General features: G+C 39.9%; 1 protein-coding gene across 2 annotated transcripts in view; it reads right to left on the reverse strand.

Moving 5' to 3' along the window:
- The window catches only part of DOCK1 (dedicator of cytokinesis 1), a 572,428-nt gene that overhangs the window by 449,720 nt on the left and 98,938 nt on the right, over positions 1-23,770 (reverse strand). Inside the window, exons 12-18 of one of the 2 annotated variants that reach the window (XM_075935276.1) lie at positions 22,757-22,899; positions 20,645-20,770; positions 18,265-18,389; positions 17,832-17,930; positions 15,728-15,800; positions 9,482-9,585; positions 8,702-8,885 (exon numbers count right to left, since the gene is read on the reverse strand). In XM_075935276.1, the coding sequence (XP_075791391.1) occupies positions 8,702-8,885; positions 9,482-9,585; positions 15,728-15,800; positions 17,832-17,930; positions 18,265-18,389; positions 20,645-20,770; positions 22,757-22,899 (854 nt within the window). The remainder of the gene's footprint in view (positions 1-8,701; positions 8,886-9,481; positions 9,586-15,727; positions 15,801-17,831; positions 17,931-18,264; positions 18,390-20,644; positions 20,771-22,756; positions 22,900-23,770) is intronic. The other variant, XM_075935277.1, reaches the window with a different exon arrangement.

Below are 23,770 nucleotides of genomic sequence, written 5' to 3' on the forward strand. Positions count from 1 at the left end.
AGCCTATCATTTCGAAATAACAGGCTTGCTGTTAAGACATGGGAGAGCTATTTTGGGATACCTCTGATATCCCGAAATAGTGCTGCAGTGTAGACGTAGCCTTAGAGTGCAAGTCAGGTTTCCTTCTACAATCATTTCTACCAGTTTGAGGGTTCCCTCAGGCCCTCGGCCCATTATTGGGGCTTCACTGCCCTAGCCTTGTCTCCTTGATGTACCAAACATTTAGATTCCCCACCCCATTCCCAGCTTCTTTATGGGCCTTCCCCTTGGTCCACTTTCAACTCTAGTTTAACACAGAACTAGACTCTCTCTGAGTCACCTGCCCTGGACTCCTGTCATCTGCTACACAGCAATAACCTGAATGGAATGTTTGTCCCACTTTACGAGGTACCTCAGCTGCAGTGGGTAAGGTATAAGTGCTTTCTGCTTGGCCAATCTAGCAGTGAGACAAAATTCTTTTCCAGTCCCAATGAAGGTGACTAGTGCAATGCCTACAGTAGATTAAGAAAAACTCAAACCCAACTTAGTGCTATTCTAACCCAGCTGTGAGTTGGGGGTGCATATATATGGGGGTGCATATATTCTTGTGGTGGTGAACAACAGCCAGTGGATTATCTTAACCCTACTAGCCAGACCAAGTTACATGATGCTTCTCCCACTCCACAATGGCCCCATCCCTCTCTCAATCCCAAGAGAAAGGAAACCCCTTACATGAGCTACACCCTTCCCCTCATCCCCTCCAACAAATCCAGACATAGATATCATGCCTTTGAAGTTGCAGGGGGTTCGATCTTCTGAGACATAATAAAAAAACCCTGCAAAAACCAGCTGAAGAGGTGATCAAGAAATGTATTTTGAAAATACAGTGGATGTATTCTGAGACTGTAGAATATATAATTAAAAATACATAACTCAGTAAAGTACATAATAAACACATTAATGCTTTAAACAATACTACAGTATGGCAATTTACTCCTTTTAAAAAAGGGTTTCTTTAAGTAATATTGTTTCAAAGCACAAGGTCAAGCTCTTACTAGATAAGGTTTTGTTTGCAGAATACTTAAATAACCTCTAGCAAAATGTGAAATAGCATAATTTTTTGAGCATTAACACATATTTCAAGGCTATTACTGTCTCTAAAGTGAATACCATAACACTATGTAAAGAGATACATTGTTAAGTTGAAGGTGAAAGAGACACTCGCTTGGATGAAACAGATTAAAGTGAAGGAGAAGGAGAGGAAGGGGAAAAAATCCTTTCATCTGTCAAGTGCAAGCTAAAAAAAAAAAAGACTGCCCCTTCTAAAGAGATATATTTCCCAAAGTAGGGCAGTAGTAAGTGAAAAATATTACTAATTCAATTGGCAATAAAATAGAAACTCAAAATAACCAAGAATGGGTTTTAAGAGATTTACTTTTAGCCACTAGTTATTAATTTTTTTTTCTGAAATAGACAAGTTTTATCTGACTAGCTAAGAGCAAATGTATAAGCTGTCTTTCATCCTTCTTCAGACTTAGGTAGTTTCAGCATCCAATGAACTCCCCCAAATGGTAATTTCTGCTCTGAGAAACGAACAAAATTCTTAATTTCAGTGCCCAATATTTGCTACTTAGGAATAATGACTAGCTGTTAATGGCATACATTCTAGAACTGATAGTCAGACAACATCTGAGAGGCACTGCCACTGAAGTAATGGAATTCCAAAAGATCATGTTGTCAAACAGGTATAATAAGCAGCCAATATGCAGTGTTGAATGTAAGGAAAACACAAAACCAGACGTATTATAACTGACATATGAGAAGTAAAAAAGCTGAATTTTAAAACTGCTAAAAGAGCCATAAAACTATTTAACATACTGTAAAATGGCTAATAAAAGGAATGCAGCAGAACATCAAAAAGAAAAAAACGAATCTTTAACCTCAACACTGCCATCTGAGGAAGTGGCATGTGCCCACGAAAGCTCATGGTATCATCTACATGTTTTGTTACTCTTCAAGGTGCTACTAGATTATTTGTTGTTTTTTAAGTTTTTCTAGTTACAGACGAACTCGGCTACCCCTCTGAAATCATTCTCTAAGCCATTAAAAGAAGCAATTCTATGGATTTTATTTCCCAAGTATGTTAAAGGGATACCACAGAGTTGAAATATATTTTAACAAGTAAGTTAAAAGCAGTCTCAAGAAGTACATCTAACCATGAAGTCCCAGCCAATTGTGATTTTGCAATTATATTTTCTTATTTTAAAGCGTTTTTCTATTCCAATTGCTGTTTGTACAGATGGTTAAACTGACTATACACAAAGGGCAATCAAATGCCCAAAGTAAGCAAATTGAAGAGATTTAAAAAATATTATAACAAGAAAATCAGAAAAATCAAAGGTATTATTTTTAGCAATAAGTTAAAACAATTGCAGGCAGAAGTGTAATTTCTAAGTTGACTACACCCCTTTAAAAACAGAACACCAATATTTAAATTAATAAAATGTTATTCCTTGATGACAATATATATTTTCTTTCTAACTTGTCTATAAGTGAATATACAAGGATTTTATTAACATCATAATATTATACAGTGCTTGTTTTGAATGAAGTTACAAGAACATAATTATCAGTAACATGAAATAAGGATGACAGCATTAATCAAAGTATAAAGCTATGTTTACCCCCATTAAAGCCCCATTAACTAATTGACCAAACTTCTGAATTCTAATAAAAATTAATAAACACATAAGAAACACTGTATCAATTAACATTATTAATCACAAACTAAAATAATGTAGTCAGCAATGCAAATGGATTGTGTGAGCTATACTTTCTGAATCTATAATATTGTGTTAAGAAGATGTTATCATATATTTGGATTGCAATTTAAAAATTATTTCAGAATTATTGCTAAGTACCTCCTTATGCCATAAAATTGGTTGACTGCAGTGAATCTTATGTGCTCTGAATATAAAACAACAGGAATGTGTTTCAGAGATGTCACAAAGTACTGCAGTATAATTGTGAGGTGACTATGAAGTGGCATCAAACCTGTGATTTTTCTATTTGGATAGCAAACTAAATACAGAATAAGTTTACAGGACAATCTTATTGGTTATTGGCAGTAACACATCACTCAGTATTGTATACATTACACAGTATGTGTGTATTTATAATCACTTACGTAAAATACAAATGATCAGCACAATCATTCATGGTGATAAATGCATTGAAAATTCTAATTAACCTGTGTCAATTTGATATTGCAGTATTTCAAAATACTGCAAATATGAACTGTTGAGTAATTTAAGCTCTCTCAAAGGCACAGACAACCACATTTTTTTTTTTTTTTTTGAAAGAAAGGACAGAGAAATTACATACTGCAGAGAACTTGAGTTCTTTAGGTGATACCCCTTAGATTCCTTCTAGGTGCCCACATCTGGGCTCCCACCATACATCACCAAACTAGCCCGCCTCCAAGAACTACATGATCTCTCTCCCCAGTGACTCCCTTAATGTCTACCTCCTGTTCCAAGATGACTCCACCTCCCCCAGAAGACTTCTCCATCCTATATCCCGAATCTTATCCACCAGCCTAAAAGCAAGAAAGATAGCAAATAACTCCCTGGGAACAGAGTGAACATGAAAGAAGAGCTGGCTGGAGCAGAGGATAAGTTGCTTCAATGACTCTGTGAGCAGTACCAGTGACTACACTAGAGGCTGCCAAAGGAGCATGAAAAGCAGGGATCAAATAAGCAGGTAAGAGCTGAAGGGTGTATGGTACTCACATCCCTTATGCTGCATTCCTTATCTATAAACTCCAGCCATGGGACCCATTCTACAGTGAGGGTGAGGCTTCATAGAATCATAGAAATGGAAGGGACATTGAGAGGTCATCACGTCCAGTCCCCTGCCCTCACGGCAGGACCAAACACCATCTAGATCATCCCTGATAGATGTCTATCAAACCTGCTCTTAAATATCTCCAGGGATAGAAATTCTACAGCCTCCGTAGGCAATGCATGTTTAACCACCCTGTCAGTTAAGAAATTTTTCCTAATATCCAACCTAAACCTCCCTTGCTGCAGTTTAAGCCTGTTGCTTCTTGTCCTATCCTCAGAGGCCAAGGAGAACAATTTTTCTCCCTCCTTCTTATAACACTCTTTTAGGTACTTGAAAATTGCTATCATGTCCCCTCTCAGTCTTCTCCTTTCTGAACTAAACATGCCCAGTTTTTTCAGTCTTCCTTTATAGGTCATGCTCTCTAGACCTTTAATCACTCTTGTTGCTCTTCTCTAGACCTCCAATTTCTCCCCATCTTTCTAGAAATGAGGTGCCCAGAACTGGACACAATACTCCAAATGAGACCTAATCAGCGCTGAGTAGAGCAGGAGAATGACTTCTCCTGTCTTGCTCACAACACTCCTGCTAATGCATCCCAGAATCATGTTTGATTTTTTTGCAACAGCATCACACTCTTGACTTATGTTTAGCTTGTGGTCCACTATGACTCCTAGATCCTTTTCTGAAGTTCTCCTTCCTAGACAGTCGCTTCCCATTCTGTATGTGTGACATGGATTGTTCCTTCCTAAGTGGAGTACTCTGCATTTGTCCTTACTCAGACCATTTCTCCATTTTGTCCAGATCATTTGGAATTATGACCCTATCCTCTGAAGTAGTTGCAACTCCTCCTAGCTTCGTATCATCGGCAAACTTCATAAGCATACTCTCTATGCCATTATCTAAAATAGTTGATGAAGATATTGAATAGAACCGGTCCAAAAACAGATTCCCGCAGAACCCCACTTGTTAGGCCCTTCCAGCAGGATTATGAACCATTAATAACTACTCTTGGAGAATGGTTATCCAGCTAGTTATGCACCTATCTTATAGTAGTCCCATCTAAGTTGTATTTGCCTAGTTTATTGATGAGATCATGTGAGACCGTAACAAATGCCTTACTAAAGTCTAGGTATACCACATCTACTGCTTCTCTGTTATCCACAAGACTTGTTATCCTATCAAAGAAAGCTAAAAGATTGGTTTGACAGGATTTGTTCCTTACCACTCCCTGTTGGCTGTTACCTATCACCTACTTATTTTCTTCCAGATGTTTGCAGATGAATTCTTAATTACTTGCTCCATTATTTTTCCCAGCTCAAAAGTTAAACTGACTGGTCTGCAGTTTCCTGAGTTGTTCTTATTTCCCTTTTTATAGCTGGGCACTATATTTGCCCTTTTCCAGTCTTCTGGAATCTCTCCTGACTTCCATGATTTTTCAAAGATGATAGCTAAAGGCTCAGATACCTCCTCTATCAACTCTTTGATTTCCTAGGATGCATTTCATCAGGCCCTGGTGACTTGCAGACATCTAACTTTTCTAAGTAATTTTTAATTTATTCTTTTTTTATTTTATCTTCTAAACCTCCGCCCTCCCCAGCTCTTGCTAGCATTCACTATGTTAGGCATCCCTTCATCATCAGACTTCTTGGTGAAGACTTCTTTGTTTCGGTCATTAAGAACCTCTGCCATTTCCAAGTTTCCAGTTATTGTTTCTCCCTCCTCACTGAGCAGTGGGCCTATCCTGTCCTTGGTCTTCCTCTTGCTTCTGATATAGCTATAGCTATAGTTATAGATACACACACACACAGGGCTCGCCAAGCGGCAGCGAACGCCACTCGCCAGCCACGCGATTCTGTGCTCTACGCATGTGCAGATCGTTCTGCGCCGGCTCTTCCAGGTTGTAATCTACTTGCCACGTGCAAGTAGATTACATTATTTGTCGAGCCCGTGTGTGTGGGTGTGACTGTCGTTTTGTTTCCTTTTATGTCTCTAGCTAGTTTGAGCTCATTTTGTGCCTTTGCCTTTCTGATCTTACCCCTATGTACCTGTATTGTTTGCTTATATTCATCCTTTGTAATTTATCCTAGTTTCTACTTTTTATATGACTCCTTTTTGATTTTGAAATCATGGTCAATCTCCTAGTTAAGCCAAGGCGGTCTTTTGCCATACTTTCTATTTTTTCTATGCAGTACAATAGCTTGCTTTGGGGCTCTTAATTATGTCCCTTTAAAAAACTGCCAACTCTCTTCAGTTATTTTTCCTTAATCTTGCCTCCCATGGGACCTTACCTACCAGCTTTGTGAGTTTACCAAAATCTGCCTTCCTGAAATCCATTGTCTCTATTTTGCTGTTCTCCCTTCTACCATTCCTTAGAATCATGAACTCTAAGATTTCATGATCACTTTCACCCAAGCTTCCTTCCACTTTCAAACTGTAAACCAGTTCCTCCCTATTTGTTAAAATCAAATCTAGAACAGCTTCTCCCCAGTAGCTTTTTCAGCCTTCTGAAATAAAAAATTGTCTTCAATGCAGTCCAAAAACTTATTGGATAATCCGTGCCATGCTGTGTTAGTTTCATAACATAGGTCTGGATAGTTGAAGTCCCCCATAGCCACCAAATCCTGCGCTTGGATGATTTTGTTAGTTGTTTAGAAAAAGCCTCATCAACCTCATCTACCTGGCATAATATCACGCTTGGTTTTTTTACCCCATTTAATCTAACCCAGAAATTCTCAATGCTTCTGTCTTCTACACCCATCCAAGTGTATACATATTTAATATATAAGGCAATACCTCCTCCCTGTTTATACCGCCTATCCTTCCTGAGTAAGCTTACCCTTCTGTACCAATATTCCAATTGTGTGTATTATCCCATCAAGTCTCTGTGATACCAACTATGTCATAGTTGTGTTTATTTATTAGGACTTCAAGTTCTTCCTGCTTATTCCCCATACTTCTTGCATTTGTATATAGGCATCTAAGATACTGATTTGATTTTGCCTCCCAATTCTGTCTAGTCCCTCCTTTTTCTCTGCTATTATAGCCCATGCTCCCTCCCATTTCCAACCCAACTCCCACGTCTCCACGTTCTTCACTTACCTGTGGGCTTTGGTCACCTGCCTCCATCAAACCTAGTTTAAAGCCCTCCTCATTAGGTTAGCCAGTCTGCATCCAAATATGGTCTTCCCCTTCCTCGAAAGGTGAACCCCATCCCTGCTTAGCAGTACTTCTTGGAATAGCATCCCGTGGTTGAGGAAACCAAAGCCCTCCTGGCCACACCAGGAGGAGGCTTGGCAGCTTTCTCCTCCCTTCCAGACCCTTCTATCTATCCCTGCTCTGGTCACTATGCCAGACATAAAAAGAGGGTAGAACTTATCACTTGGGGTATGTCTACACAGCAGGGCTAAAGCTGATTTAAGCTACGCAACTTAATCTATGCAATTGACGTAGCTCAAGTCAAAACAGCTTATTTTGGCTTTTGGTGCAGTCTACACAGCAGGAAGTCCAAGAAAGAGCACTCTCTTCCTCTGACTTTCCTTACTCCTCATAAAATCATGCTTACAGGAGTCAAAGTAAGAAGTCCTCCAGCTCGACATTATTTCGACATTATGTCAAAATAACTGCTTGCAGTATAGATGCAGACTATGTTATTTCAGAATAACATCAGTTATTCTGAAATAACACTGCTGTGTAGACATATCCTTGGAGAACATCGCACAAAATTAATACAAGGCAGCCTATCGGTGAGCACAACAGCAGCCTCTTAACCAGCTCTTCTATTCACAAAAGCGCTTTGAAAAAATGTGTTGAATGTGTCCCATCATCCTCTCCCACACACCAGTTTCCACCCATGCTAGAAACTGTAAAGTTTTAGAAAAATCCTATGGCGTCCTGTTTAGGGGGTGCTGGAGCTACACTCCACACTTCCCCCTTTCTGTGCCTCTCACTACTCCCTATAACTAGGGCTGGCCGCTGGGATCCTTCATGCTGGGCCAGCAGCTAGGACACTGGGCCAGCAGCTGAGCCCCTGGTTGAATGGGCTGGAGGCCAAATGGAGCCCAGAGAACACTCTATGCAGACCCATGGTAGAAACCCTAGGCTGGCAGTGGTACCAGCAGCTGGGAGCCCCGCACGTGAGGTGGGTGGTTAAGATTCTGGGGCCAGCAGCAGAGCTGTCCAGCAGTACACAGGGCAGGGAGCGAAGCCTCCAGGCAGCTAGGGGCAATGAGGGTGACAGATTCACCAGGCACCTTTGCAAGGCGGGAGGAGATTGGCTCCATGACCCCAGAAGGGGCAGGGTTGGGGGCTGCCAGCCCTCAGTGCTACCCAGACCTTGGCACACTCCCACCCCCAGCTCACAGCACTTCAGCAGCAATTTAAAGGACCTGGGCCCCAGATACAGCTACAGTCGTAGCAGTTGGGAGGCCTGGTCTCTTTTGTATTGGCAGGATGCAGGGCAGTTGCCCCCTTCTTTCCTACTGTGAGCCAGGTGGCCGCGACACTAGGAGCAATACCTAGGGGTGCTCCAGCATACACCCTCACCCTCCGCACTACTACTTTCTGTGCCTATAGCCATGTTTTACACCCTCATGAACCTTCACTTAAATCTGCTTGCAAATATTCTCTGATCCTTAGATAGGGAATGACTAAATCATATAGGCAGAGCAAGGTTTGGATGCTACACTGACACTTCTCACACTGCACTTGTGCTGTGTTTAGACAGTACTTAATTTGCCAGTGGTCAATCAAGACTCTTCACCAGCAGTATAAAACTTCCTTCATAAAAGAAAACAATAATACATTCCCTTCACACTGATAACCGTAGGCAACTTAAGGGGATACATGGGGTATAGAAACATTTCTTCTAACAACTCACCATTCTGAGTGAGTTTTGTTGAACAAACCAGAGTAGAAATCTGGAAAGAATCTTTGCTGATGGTACAGCTTCCAAGATTTTGCATGCTCTTCCCAGTTGTAGGGTGCCCCTTTTCCTCCAATTCTATTTTCGTGGATGGCAAGCTTAAGTATGTTGAGGCATCCTCCAACTTCTTTGCTTCAGCCTGAAAGATTTTTTTATTTAAAATGCAATACGAAAAACAATGTAAATAATAAAGGACAAAGTTATATAGTGTACCCTTCAACACGAATAAATGGATTTATCCTAAATCTCTTCATAACTATGGTCAATGTACTTAACATTTGTTCCTGTTTTAGAAAAATTTCAAGGTTAAAGTTTATTTGTTTTTTTACAGCATTAGCACTCATCTGGTTTGAAATTTACATGACCAAAGGCATGCTTTGTGCTTCCCAGGAAAATCCATCCATATGCAACCAAGTTACAAACCCTACAAAATCACCACTTCCACATGCATAGTACAACTTATTGAAGACTTTCCCCTCACTTTTCCGAGTATCCCAATTGTAAGACACATACTACTGGGTCCTGATGAGCCCTCAGGGCATCATTCTGAAGGAGTCTTACAGAAATCACCCAATCCTTCTTACATTTCCAGTGCTTGACTCTGCTAACAATGTTCTCTCAATGTAATTTTTGCATGTAATTATACCTAGACTTATATGTAATAGAGTCCATAAAGTGAAGCTTTCACAATAACCAAATCTGTGCAGACTGATGCAAATATCTTTAGAATTATACCTTGTACACTAAAAGATCATGCTCTCCATCCCTTAAAGTTGTTCCATCGTATCTCATCAGCTTCACAAATGCTAAAGCAAATATTTTCTCTGACTTATCTTTGGCTGTTAAAAAAATAAGACACATAGCATAGTTTAAGTAACAGATATTGACAGACACCCTTCTCCAATATCTCAAGGAAAAATCACTTAGAAAAGGTCTGGCAGTGATAAGTGTTCCCATATGCAGGAAAAGGGGTAAGAAATTGAGTAAGGACGCATACATAAGGCACAATCTAGCTAGTAAAATAAACACTCTCAAAAACCAGGTTCTTAAAACTGACCTCTTTGGGAGCTGCTCAGTGCTCAGTATTTCTAAAAGTCAGATTGCTTATGGATTTAAAAGGCTCAATTTAGGCACCAATGTTTTAAAATTTTGACCTACATTTTTATACAAATAAAACAACACGGTGATATTTTTTATAACTGGAATGAAAGTTTTTTTATATTTTTTATAACTGGAATGAAAGTTTTTCAGCTAGTTTATTAATACCACTTATTATTTGTATTACCATAGCACCCAGGAGCTCTACATATAGCTAAGGATTCATTATACTAGTCACTATATCAATGCAAAACAAAAAAGTCAGCCTTTATCCCAAAGCAGCCCACACATAAGCATCCTTAATAAAAGCTTGGCACATAATTACATTGCAGTAGAGATGAGGAGCTTACTTACCTGTTACTGAAAGTTCTTCAATATGCGTGGTCCCTATTTGCATTCCCAATGCAAACTGCTGTAAGGTTTTCAGCAGCAGTGTTTGTTGACCCACGTATGAATCCTACATTGCCTTTGTGCTCTAGGAGAGGTTATAAGAGGTCATGCAGGCCAACACACCTTTAGTAACCCTCTTACTGCTGAACAGGGTTGTATGCAGCATAGCAAATGGTGAATGGGTATTGGAATACAAACCGAGACCACACATCTCTAAGAACCTCCAGTTGCCTTCTCTGAATGAAAGTTTCCAAATGTACTCCAAAAACAGGTGAGTATTAAGCTCAGATCAGCTTAGAGGTAGGTGCAAGGATGCAACAGGTATTGCCATCTTCAGGATGGCATGACCCACAGTCACGTCTTTGGTCTCCTTGGTTGATGGCACAACAGGTGGTGAAGTAATGTAGAGAGCACCCAGCTTGCTGTTCAGGAGATACTGTGCGATCAGGGAAGGAGAAAAGTTGTCTGTAGGGGGTCTGAGCTTGCCACACACAGAGGCTGCTCAACATCCCACAGAGCAGCCTCTGTCCATGGGGAGCTTGGGCCCACCGCAGACGGAGGCTGCTTCATGACAGCCTCCCCTACCATCCCCCACCCACGCTGCTATCTCTAATAGAGGCAGCAGCGCAGGGGAGGCAGGCGGCACCAGGGAGCTCCCCACAGCACCAGCTCCTGCTTGCCTCCATGCCTGAGTGTACTGGCTCCAGCCAGCCCCCTCACCCTCCACTCTGCTGCCTCTCTATCAGAGGCAGCAGCATGGGTGGGGGAGGCAGATCCAGTAGTTGTGGAGTGCGGACTTTTAAGCCAGCTCCTCACGGGCACCAGCTCCTGCTCCCCCTCTCCATGATACAGAGGTAGTGGGGGAGGGGGAAGAAATGCATGTAGTCAATAAAATTAACTGCTAAGCCCATGCTTATTGGTTAATTGCGTATTTGTTCAAGCCCATATAAACTAGAAATGTCAGCATGTAGATGCTGACCCTGTGCATGTCCAGAAGGGTGACTTCTGTTCCTTTTGAAGAGCCACCAGGGTGTACAACCTGAGAGACCAGAGAGTAGCTCTTAAGTCCTTTGTGAGTGATGGGACTCTTATGTCTTCACCAAGAACAACAAGTCTTTATCAAAGGGGTGGTCCTGGATGGTCATATGGACCTTTCTGGGGAAAGCTAGAGGAGTGCAGCCAGGCCTCTTTTCACATAGAATTATAGAATACTAGAACTGGAAAGGACCTTGAGAATTCATCAAGTCCAGAGTCCTGCACTCATGGCAGGTACCAAGCACAATCTAGACCATACCTGACAGGTGTTTGTCTAAACAGATCTTAAATAACTCCAGCGATGGAGATTCCACAACTTCTCTAGGTATTTAACCATCCTGATAGTTAGAAATTTTTTCCTAATGTCCAACCTAAACCTCCCTTGCTGCTATTTAAGCCCATTACTTCTCGTCCTATCATCCGAGATTAAGGAGAATATTTTTTCTCCCTCCTCCTTGTACCCCACTTTTAGGTACATGAAAGCAGCTATCATGTCCACTCTGTCTTCTCTTTTCCAAACTAAAGAAACACAATTCTTTCTGTCTTTCCTCATAGCTCATGTCTTCTAGACCTTTAATCATCAGTTTTTCCATATCTTTCCTGAAATGCAGCATCCAGAACAGGACACAATATTCCATTTGATGCTTAATCGGTGCAGAGTAGAGCAGAACAATTACTTCTCCTATTTTCCTTACAATACTCTTGTTAATGCATCCCAGAATTGTGTTTGCTTTTTTTTTTTTTTTTTTTTTTTTTGCGCACCAGTGACACACTGTTGACTCTTATTAAGCTTGTGGTTCTGCAGTAACAATGAAGAAACATTCTGCCAGGAAGCAGAAGGATGTGTTTGCCATATCCACTGTCGCTTGCAAGCTAACCATCAGGACCTGGAAATGTTAATGATTGTCTTGTGGCAGATCCTCAAAGAACTCTTCTAGCTTGGTACAATAATTTAAATCATCCTTCACTAGTAGAGGCTGGTAGTGGATGTGAGGAATTGTAGGTTCACAGAGCAAGAAGTCTTGCGTCCCAGAAGACCAGGCATTTTGCCACACTCTTGGAAGGTGAGTGCTGCCTCGCCTGTTCTAATGCTGCTCGCACCACCAGCGAAATGGGGGATGGATGGGGAAAGAAAGGAAATCAGCCCACTGAATGGTACAAAATACCTGCCTTTTTAGGCATGGAGTACAAGACACTGGGTGTGCCAGGCTGCCTATGCAGGTTGATGTTTATCGGCAATGCAATGTGAGACAGTCCCAAGGCTAGAGAATGTGTAGTTGAAGAGTCCATTTTTGGGACAAGTGGGACCAGCTCCCACTCCGTCTCTATTTCCAGATCCAAGCAGGATGGTTCCAGTGCGGGGACCTGGAATAAAGGATACAAGGCCTGTGTGGGCAGTGGTACAGGCAGCCAGTGTGCCTACAAGGTCAGGTCCTGAGGATACTGTGGGCCCTAAGGAGGCGTATAGCAAGGCAGTGGTGCCAGAGCATACCATGACTGGTCTGGTGGACACACCTGGGAGTCCGAGGTGTGCCTGAGAGTCTAGGAGAATGGTGGATCTTCTGCTGAATAATGTCTGAAGAAACCTACGGTAGCAGCAGAGTTGTCAAAGGAGGTGGTCCCACAACCATTAGGCATCGCCTCTGGCACAAGAGGAGCAGTGCATCTGCCACTATAGAGGGCTACAGTGGCAGAGTGAAGGGTTGGGAGAATTGTGCAGTGAACAGATATCAGCTGCAATAAAGGGGCATAGTATCATAGAATCATAGAATACTAGGACTGGAAGGGACCTTGAGAGGTCATCGAGTCCAGTCCCCTGTCCTCATGGCAGGACCAAATACTGTCTAGACCATCCCTGATAGACATTTATCTAACCTACTCTTAAATATCTCCACAGATGGAGATTCCACAACCTCCCTGGGCAATTTATTCCAGTGTTTGACTACCCTGACAGTTAGGAACTTTTTCCTAATGTCCAACCTAAACCTCCCTTGCTGCAGTATAAGCCCATTGCTTCTCGTTCTATCCTCAAAGGCCAGAAAGAACAAGTTTTCTCCCTCCTCCTTATGACACCCTTTTAGATATCTGAAAACTGCTATCATGTCCCCCCCTCAATCTTCTCTTTTCTAAACTAAACAAACCCAATTCCTTCAGTCTTCCCTCATAGGTCATGTTCTCTAGACCTTTAAGCATTCTCGTTGCTCTTCTCTGGACCCTCTCCAATTTCTCCACATCATTCTAGAAATGCGGTGCCCAGACTGGACACAATACTCCAACTGAGGCCTAACCAGCGCAGAGTAGAGCAGAAGAATGACTTCTCATGTCTTGCTCACAACACACCCATTATTGCATCCCAGAATCATGTTTGCTTTCTTTGCAACAGCATCACGCTGCTGACTCATATTCAGCTTGTGGTCCACTATGACCCCTAGATTCCTTTCTGCCATACTCCTTCCCAGACAGTCGCTTCCCATTCTGTATGTATGAAACTGATTGTTCCTTCCTAAGTGGAGCACTTTGCATTTGTCTTTATTAAACTTCATCCTATTTACCTCAGACCATTTCTCCAATTTGTCCAGGTCATTTTGAATTATGATCCTATCCTCCAGATTAGTCGCAACCCTTCCCAGCTTGGTATCATCTGCGAACTTAATAAACATACTTTCTATACTAATATCTAAATCGTTGATGAAGATATTGAACAGAGCCGGTCCCAGAACAGACCCCTGGGGAACCCCATTTGTTATGCCTTTCCAACAGGATTGTGAACCATTAATAACTACTCTCTGAGTACGGTTATCCAGCCAGTTAATCACCCACCTTATAGTAGCCCCATCTAAGTTGTATTTACCTAGTTTATTGATAAGAATATCATGGGAGACCGTATCAAACGCCTTACTAAAGTCTAAGTATACCACATCCACCGCTTCTCCCTTATCCACAAGACTCGTTATCCTATTAAAGAAAGCTATCAGATTGGTTTGACGTGATTTGTTCTTTACAAATCCATGCTGGCTGTTCCCTATCACCTTGCCACTTTCCAAGTGTTTACAGATGATTTCCTTAATTACTTGCTCCATTATCTTTCCTGGCACAGAAGTTAAACTAAATGGTTTGTAGTTTCCTGTGTTGTTCTTATTTCCCTTTTTATAGATGGGCACTATATTTGCCCTTTTCCAGTCCTCTGGAATCTTTCCTGTCTCCCATGATTTTCCAAAGAATGCCACGGAGGACTGTACCATGCTACAACCAGTGTGGTAGCCAGCAATACCAGTGCCTACTTTTTCTTTTCATTGCATCTGCATGAGGAAGCAAGGATCCATAGCCATGAGTGAATATAGAGGTAAAAGACAGATTAAACAGAAATCTCGATGGGAGATGCAACAAGAGGGCTACAGTCATATAGCTGGAGACCAAAGAACAAACAATAGCCCTGAACCCCAGTCTACAATGAATGAATAACGTGCAGCTTATTAAGTTTGGCCACCCCTGAACTACAGTAACATCGTATAAATGTGCCTTACTAAAGCAACTAGTAGTTCACAGTAATAACTATAACGGTAATTTTCTGCACATTATTTTCATTAGCAGAACTGTTAAATATTCTATTAAAATAACCAAGGTTTTTTTTATGACAATTTTTTACACCAAAATAACAGACTGTTCTTTATAATTCAACCATTATAGAGTAAATGTCTAGAATTACAACAAACTTCAAAATGCATCCAGTACAACTTATCTGATTAAAGATTTAGTACATAAAATAATACCATCACAAAATTTTACTGCAGATTTTGAAAATTAGACATACTATCCAAAAAAATCATGTATAATAGCTATACTGAGTAACTGCAATCTCAGCAATCGCTAAGACATGGAAAATGCTTAGTCACTAGGTATCATTTTGGAGCACTCAGAGTACCTCAACTGATAGTGATTTGCAGGCAGGCAAATAGCTTGCATACCCAACAATCTGGAAACAAAGAGCAGGCCAATATCAGAAGCAGGATTAGAACCCAGGTCTACACTGCCTTACATTCAAGACCACAGTGTCTCCCAACCCAGTCAAGAGGCTCACTACCTGGTTATCCAGCAGCCTCTTGCTTAAGGCAAAGCTGGCACTTGATTTATTTACTGGGTTTCTCACTTGGTGACTTGGGAAGGTATGCAGAAAAGAAGGAAGAGGGCACCAACGCTAACAGGAGAAGGAGAGGAAACAAAGGAAAATAGACAACTTGTATAGCACCTAGTAAAAGGGGGCTCCAATGTGCTGCAATATAAATAAATTAACAACAACAACAACAACAACAACTGGACTAGCAGTTATAGTAGAAACACCACCTCATCCCCACACCAAAGGAGAGCCTTTGATCAGTTCAAGGCCAGAAACAATCTATCATAAAAGGTTTAGGCATCAAGAACTGACCGGAGCAACAGGGGAATGACTGAAATACTCACAGTCCTGTGATGATCTGTGACGGAATGTAAACCTTAAATGACTGCGGTTCACATCTTCAATAGGAATTGCCACCTTCACAAATTAAAACAGAAGAGAAAAATAAGAACCACAACTTCAGACAGTACTTACCAATACCAGACTTTCACAGGGATTCTTCACATGTATTTTCTGCATTTTCAAGAAAGAGAGAGAGATAACGTACTTTTAGCTTGATTGCATTTCTAATAATTTGTTTTCTTCTTTCCAAACAGGCTATTTAAGGACGAGCATCACTTTTTCCATGAAAGATCTTTAAAGGTCTTAGCTCTCCTGGAAGAAATATCCCCTCCCTCAACCAGAAGCAGGGTGGGAGAAAGCCAAGCCTACCAAGATCACATGATCTTATGGGAGTAGTAGGCAAGCTACAAAAGAGACACCAAAAGCCATCAGCCCTCATTCCCACAAATACCCGAAGTAGCCCCGTTACACAGTTATACAGGGCACAGCCCTTGAAGAGTCCTTCATTCTATGGGCAGCAGCATGTCTTCACAGCGTCAAGAACGGACATAAGATTTTTTGTCCTTTGGATGTTGTCAGCTCCTCTCACCTCAACTAATAAGACTCCTGAGACTTACACTGTAACTACACAGCTCTCTAGACCAGTCTGTCTGTCTCACTCTCTCTCTGTGATCTAGGGGGATGCTATTGGTCTGTCAACAACTGTCAATTCACTCTATCTGCCTTGGTCTCACCATACTACCTGTACAGGTAGCCTTTTTTTTGAGCCATCCCGCTTACCACTCCCTTCACTCTCAATGTCGTCTGCTCTCCACTATCTAAAGACTGAGTGTATCCTAACCTGTTTATTATTGTTGTTGTTATTTACACAATCTCAACAATCTCCTTTGTACAGACACAAAGTTCTATCATTAAAAAACTTCAGCTTACTAATAATTCAAGTAAATCACATCAAGATACACAAAACTAGCCAACCATATTATATACCCTTACCCCATCCGTGCATTTTCCCAAAGGTCCCACACACATAGGTGATACATTAATAACTAATAATAATCTTTAAACAAAATTACAAATCTATTTCTCCCCTTCAGTAGATAATTAGAACAGTCCTGATTTCTTAAGCGTATTTAAATTTGGGCAACATGTTGATGATCTACAAGTCTGCAATTAATTCTGACCACAACAGATAGTTTTCTGGGGATATGTCTACACTGCAAAATAAACAAACAATACTGCGGTAATGAGTTTCATAGTCCAGGTCAACTGACCCTGGTTTGTAGGGCTCACAGTACAGAGCTAAAAATAGCTCCCAATGAGGCTGGATCCTGGTCTCTGAGACCCAACAAGGTGGGGAGCATCTCAGAGCCTTGCCTTCCACTCAAGCAAGAACATCTACACTGGTATTTTTATCCAACCCTAGGGTTGAGTTTAATTTCCACAAGCCCAAGTCATTTGATTCTGGCCTCTGAGAACTCGTTGCTTTAGGGTTTTTCCTCACTATAGCTGCACTGATAATTCCCACAGCAACTAACGCCTGGCTGCAAGTGCAATGAGAAAGAGCCTTCTTTTTTTGGAAAGAATATCAAGAATGAAAAAAAATATTAGCCAAGTCTCCTTTCAATTAACATTATTTTCAGCTGTAACAGTCTTTCAAAAGGCTACCCACGGCCTCATTTTTAATATTCACACTTTGGCACCAAGTTCAGAAAGTTGTTACTAAGGTGTTCATTTAACATCATTAGTATGATGCTTAAATAAATTCAGCATCCCAATATACTAATGATTAAGTCATTATAAGATATGATTACCATGATTTCTTTGTACTGTTGTTTACAGAAGAAAGTTATCTTAAACAGATGGTGAAATATCCCTGTCAAAATCTATTTTGACCAAAAGGATGGAGGATTAATTTACATTCTCTTCAATGCCAATGTTCCTTAGCAACCTTGAAAGGCTTTTGCTTAGCTGATCCTTTTATCCTTCCCACAACTGACCACATTAATTCCCTTAATTTTGTTTTTAAAGATTTGTTATTAAAACCTATTCCCATTTTATTTTGTAATTAACCCAGTATGAGGCAAATTATTTTATCATCATCTATACCTTGACAGTCTCAAACCAGCGAGGCTGTTTCACTTGGTAATATATCACTGACTTGTACTCCGAGATTGCTTCATCACCAGCACCAGGAAAAATCACACCCTTGAAAGAAAAGGAATAAAAACATGTAACCACAAACACATATCCATCTGAAATAGCACAAAATAATCAGCACTTTCAGTCAATTGTGAAAGAGAGGATCTGGTATGTAGGTTAGAATAAAAAAGGTCTCATGCACTAAGTTCATCACTTATTAATTTCAATCAAACCACATCACAATAAATACCTCAATATTTATTTATTTGTCACACATGGTGAGAGAACTTTGGCAAAGCATTCTTTAAATAAAATTTAAAAAGCCTTCCAAGATGATATTGGAAAGATTTGGGCAAATACACTGAAATATTTCCGAGATTACATTTTCTAATAGAAATACCTCCAATCTTTTGCCATCTTCATCATAAACTGATATTGTAACTTCAACATTCTTTGCTGTTGTTTTGCTGCCTTTGTCAAAATCACCTTGAACTAATGTTACATAGATGTCATTGCGAACGTCACCTGGCAGGAAAAAAAATTAAACTCACAATGTTCAAAGTAATTTTTTACAGTATGCATAAAATAATAAAACATAAAACCATAAGAAGAGATTCTAAAGAAAAATTTGTTAGGCAAAATAATCTACATCCTTACATTTTAAAAAACAGTATTGATAGACACCACTGACTACCATCTTGTAACGTATCTTCACCTGCAAAGCATGACCAGTGGTAACAATGACAGAATATGTATTTATAACTAGGTTAGGGTTGAGGCTGAGAAAACATACCCCCAAATCTCTGTAAGATTCCTAAACACCCTATCTACCACAACAATGGAGATGAGATCGATGCCAGAAAGTAAATGGAATGGAAAATATATCCAATAATTGCAGTCATGTAAGATGACAAATCATATTGTCAAATATTTCAACATGTTTTTATTTCCTTGGTTTTTCCTTTTTCAAACCTAATTTTAATTCAATGTGTGTAGACTAGAAAGGCAGAACTGCTGGTGACATGATAATATACTTTAATTTAAATTTTCCATAGCTGAAAGTGTTTTAAGCTACACTTGTCTTACAAATATTCTTATTTAAAAGGGATCATGAAAATGAAACAAGGGAAACATACATGCAAAAAGGCAGATAACTGGCTGAGTGCCTGAGATCTAGGGTCTCTGTCTCAATCACAATAGGAGTGATCAACTGGCACTTCATCTACATAGACCATATATGCAAACATCTGGTAGCTATTGACAGCTATTGACTCAAATGGAGGGCCCTGAACAATGAATTCTTTTTCAAGCTGTCCAGCAGAACCTAGAGCCTGTGGGTTTTAAGGGGGACAGCAGAGGCTAAATATTTTCCTCAATCATTTGCTTAAGAGGAGGCAAAGATAGTAATTTTTATTTTCGGGAGTGTTTTTTTTCTCTTCATAAACAAGCAACAAATAGCTGTTTTCACAATTTTCAACACATGTCCCAAGACACAGGAGAGGGCACCTTTTATAAAATAAAACAATAAAGTAATGCTTTTTCCCAAATTGGTCTTTTAATCGTAGTTCAAAACATCCAGATATACCAACACATTTAACCGGTGACTTAAGAAATAAAGCAAACATTCAGTACATGTAACAGTCACCTGAACCACATAAATATAATTACCCATGTAAATATAAATGTAAGTCACCTGAACCACGTAAATATACATTTTTGTAGGCAAGTGTATGAACTAAACATGTAAATTGTCCATTTATACATGAAGTTTAAGAAGCCACTTTTGAAATTGTATACATTATTTCACAGATTCACTGCTAACTCAAAGTAAACATCACTCTCAGATGTATGTAATGCTCTACTACAGGGTTTAGTGTGCTGGGGGCACAAGAATGTGGTGGCAGGAGGGGTGAAGGAGGATGTGGGGATAGGATTGGAGGGGGCAGCAGTTACACTGAGGGAGATGGGGCGCTGCAGGGAATCAGGCTGGGGGAGATCATGGGGCTGAGGGGAGCAAGGCTGGAGCAGAGGGACGATGTGGGGGGGGGGGGGAAATACAATTTTACTTTGCAGAAGCTGCACTTTCCTCTACTCCCCGCTTCCTTGTCTCCTTCACCTTTTCTGCGTTACTGATTTTTCTGTGGGTTATAATCCTCAGCCTAAAAAAAGGTTCCTCACCTCTATCATAAATAAAGAAAAAATTGAAACCTTTTGTGTTGGACATAATGGTTTATTATATTTAGAATTAAGTTTGATAAACGAACCTGAGAAAGTTAAAATGCTTAATCTGTTTAATAATTTAAATTGCACCATTTTTCGCAGATGCGGCATTAGCAAAATGGCTAGGGTAAAATTTTGTAATTAATGGTGAGTTTCCATTAGCAACTGATAGTCTGTGGAAAGGTATGCATTGACCCAGAAGGTATGCATTGACCCAGTGGAGAGAGACCACCCTCCCGGTAGAGAAGCACAGCCCAGAGCAGGACGGTTAAACCTTGGCACGCAACTTCAGAAAGGTTTCTGACCCTTGCTCTACTATATGAAGAGCTAGTCCGTAACGTCTATCACTTTTTGACTGAATTATTGATTTAAATTCTCTTGAAGCAGACAGTACCTAGTATAAATTGAAAAAATAATGAAATACCAAAATATTAGGTTTTATATTTGATTCCGACAGTTATATTCTATTATCTGTGATAATGTATTAATGTAGTGCCCTAAAAGGCATGGACTTTAGCAACATGCCCAATTTTGCTCCCGATTCATTTATTAACACCTACCAGGCATAATAATCTCAGGAAACCCCATTTTCCGAGCCACAGCTGTGGACCTATCAACCAAGTGAGGAAACTCTTTCCTAATCTGATGGATATCTCCTGGAAGAAGTTTCAGAGTCACCCATAAACCTGAAGCACAAAATGTAATTATTAGACATATTTTTCAATTTTTGAAACAAAAGACAATATACATAAAAGTCATTAAGTCTTGCTCCAAAACATTTTGCAACACTGGACTAAAAATATTTTAAGCCTAATCCCCCTTTCATTTTTTCCTCCTAGTCAGCTCCTACCTACTGTGGAGTTGGCCAAAAACATAGCCAGATTAGGCAAGATGGGGTATCAGGAAATATTCCTTCCCAGCCGCCCAAGAAAGGAGGAACTTCCCTATCGAGCAGAGAAAATCATGACAAAACTCGGTATTTCAACAACATACAAGAAAGGAAGAGCAGGGTGCTGTTCAGCATGGTTCAGCTTTAAAACCCATTTTAAAAGGCTTTTATTGTAAATGTGGGCATACACAGCCTCACCCCCTCCCACACCGTGGTCACCTGGTGGGAAAAGTGGATCAGTGTCCCCACTCTAACCAAGCATGGAATTGCTTGCTGCTGTAGCAAGTAACTTTGGCTCTTGAACCCTATAAGGGGCAACATGCTTCTTCCAACAAGCCAGACAAATTAAACCACTGTTTCATGTGCTGTGAGATCATTTTTGCATTTAATCTGTGGGGACAAACTCTGGAAGTAAAACTTGTACTGCACATACCATTCTGAAAACTTAAAAAATGCCTTTAAAAATATCATTTACCAACAGACACATGCAATTACTTCCTTTACTATGGCACAGAGGAAAACTGGAATCTCAAATACCAGTAAGTGGTCACTTGGTAAATTATGACACCTTAATAATGGTCATTTCAACAAAGAATAAGATTGAAATAAAAAGAAAGGCAATTTCAGAAGTGAAAGAAAATGCAGACATATAGTAAAGTGGTATATCAAGCAAATTTTATAAAAAAAATGAATGCATAATGTTTCTAAAAGGATAACATAATCGGCAACTTGTGCACTCACAGCAAGTACACTTCATAATTTTTTTATTTTTATATATAAAAAATCTGAAAGTAAATCTAGGAAAGCTGCAATTTAGTATCTTGTAATTATACACCTTCCTAAAATATTGACTAAAGTGGCACCTCACAATAGAAGAAAACTTCTTAAACAAAATATATTCTCCTCTTTTACATTGGTATTGTATAAAAAAGCTGCAATTCTGTTATCCATGCTTCTCTCATATTTAATTTCTTTGAGTAATCAAAGTATATTTTCTTTCTTTAAAGCTTTTACTCCAACACATTTTATAAATAAAACAAAAACAGTTCTGAGAGAGTTGGTAGATTGAGATTCTGCATTTACTTACACAATAATGTTTAATCTAAGACAAGAAAATCAAATGTACAGCAATAAGGCTGAAGTGCATTTAATTTTTTAAACTAGCATATAGCTTTTACATTTATATTCATGGCAGCAAAGGATACACAATTATAAACAGTGCTCTGTTCAACCCATAGTAATTAGCAGTGTTGTTTATTTTTTAGTCCTCCTTCACTAACTCAAAACAGGAGCCGGTATCAATTCTGAGGAGAGTAATGGGTTTGTCATATTGACAGCCGACCACCTGCTTTGAATATAGTTGCTAATAGGGAAAAATGGGAGGAGAGTAAATTGCTCTCCCCCCCCCCCCCCCCCGATGGATCCAGGCGAGCCAAAGTTCAATGGCATGAAGGCCAGTTCTTGAGTCATTGCTTTGAATACACAAACATATATGTGTGGATAAGGCAGAAGTACAGACTATGTAAAAATGGCCCAGCACTGCATAAGAAGGACAGAAGATCATTTGCAGAATAACAATATTCTCAAAAAAGGAAGCCGGAGAAAGGGGGAGAGGGAAAGAAAGAGTCCTGGGGAAGAGGGAGAACAGGACAAGTGTATTTTCTGGTACCAAATAATATCAAGCAAGCAAAGAAATGAATCCTCCAGTCCAAATTAATAGAGTCAGATGGTGCGAAGCAAAGATATATTTTGTATGCCAGTTTACATAAAGAACAGTACCTACCCTGACCCTTGTGGTTAACTTCTTTAGCAGCAATCACTTTGTTTATAACAGTCTGAAGGAAATCATTCTCCCCTGCCACCCTGGGTGAAAAACGGGATGATATGTTCAGCTGCTTGTGTCGAATGGCGTCATCCAATGCTAGCCTGGAGGATGCACATGACGACCAACACCAGGAAACAAAGGGTCACAGAAAACCAGAAGTCACAGTAACAAGGGAACACAAAAGATCATATAATAGTTGTGACGAAGAGTATTTATTAGTCAACGCAAGACAAAGGACAGGAAAGGTAACAAGAAAGATATAGGAAGATCATTAATCACGAAAATGCTGGCCTAAGAAAGAGAAGTCAAGCAATCCTACGCTCCTCCTCCCAACAGGAGCATGCATTTATTAGGTCCCAATCCCACTTCCAATAAATAGCATGTACAATAGTAAAGAAGAACACTGAGCCCCTGAGAGACCCAGTTAAATACTGAAGTTTAACTGGGATGATTTTGCAAAAATGTACAGTATGTTAATTCTCTGCAACCTTCAGGATAGCTTCAACCATTGAATTTTAAGAGGTAGTGTATATGGTTTGACTGAATTTACAGAAGAAACAACTTTAAATTTTAACAGAAATGGCTTAGTATAAGAAAAGCAGATATTCAATAATTTTGTTATACTAGGTGAAGAAAGGAAAATGTGAAAAATTCTAAATAAAATTAAACGTTTACAAATGTCATTTAAGTACCGACACCAGTCTTGCCAAGTGCTTCTGACAGCTGTTGTGTTGGTGGCCAGTGAATGAATACAAACAAACATACATATGAAAACAGAACTGCATGTAGCACAACAAAAGCACAGCGTGAAATGAGTAAGAAAATATGCTTCTTATACACACAGTGTTTAAGTCAACATTAGAAATAATGACACAGCTATTCATCATATGTTTGCACATTACTCATACTCTTGGTGTAGACTTTGTCTGAGAAATATTTTAATTTACTGAAAAAAATGCAACAAAAACATAT

The sequence above is a fragment of the Pelodiscus sinensis genome, chromosome 8 (assembly GCF_049634645.1).
Source record: "Pelodiscus sinensis isolate JC-2024 chromosome 8, ASM4963464v1, whole genome shotgun sequence".
Taxonomy (NCBI): Eukaryota; Metazoa; Chordata; order Testudines; family Trionychidae; genus Pelodiscus; species Pelodiscus sinensis.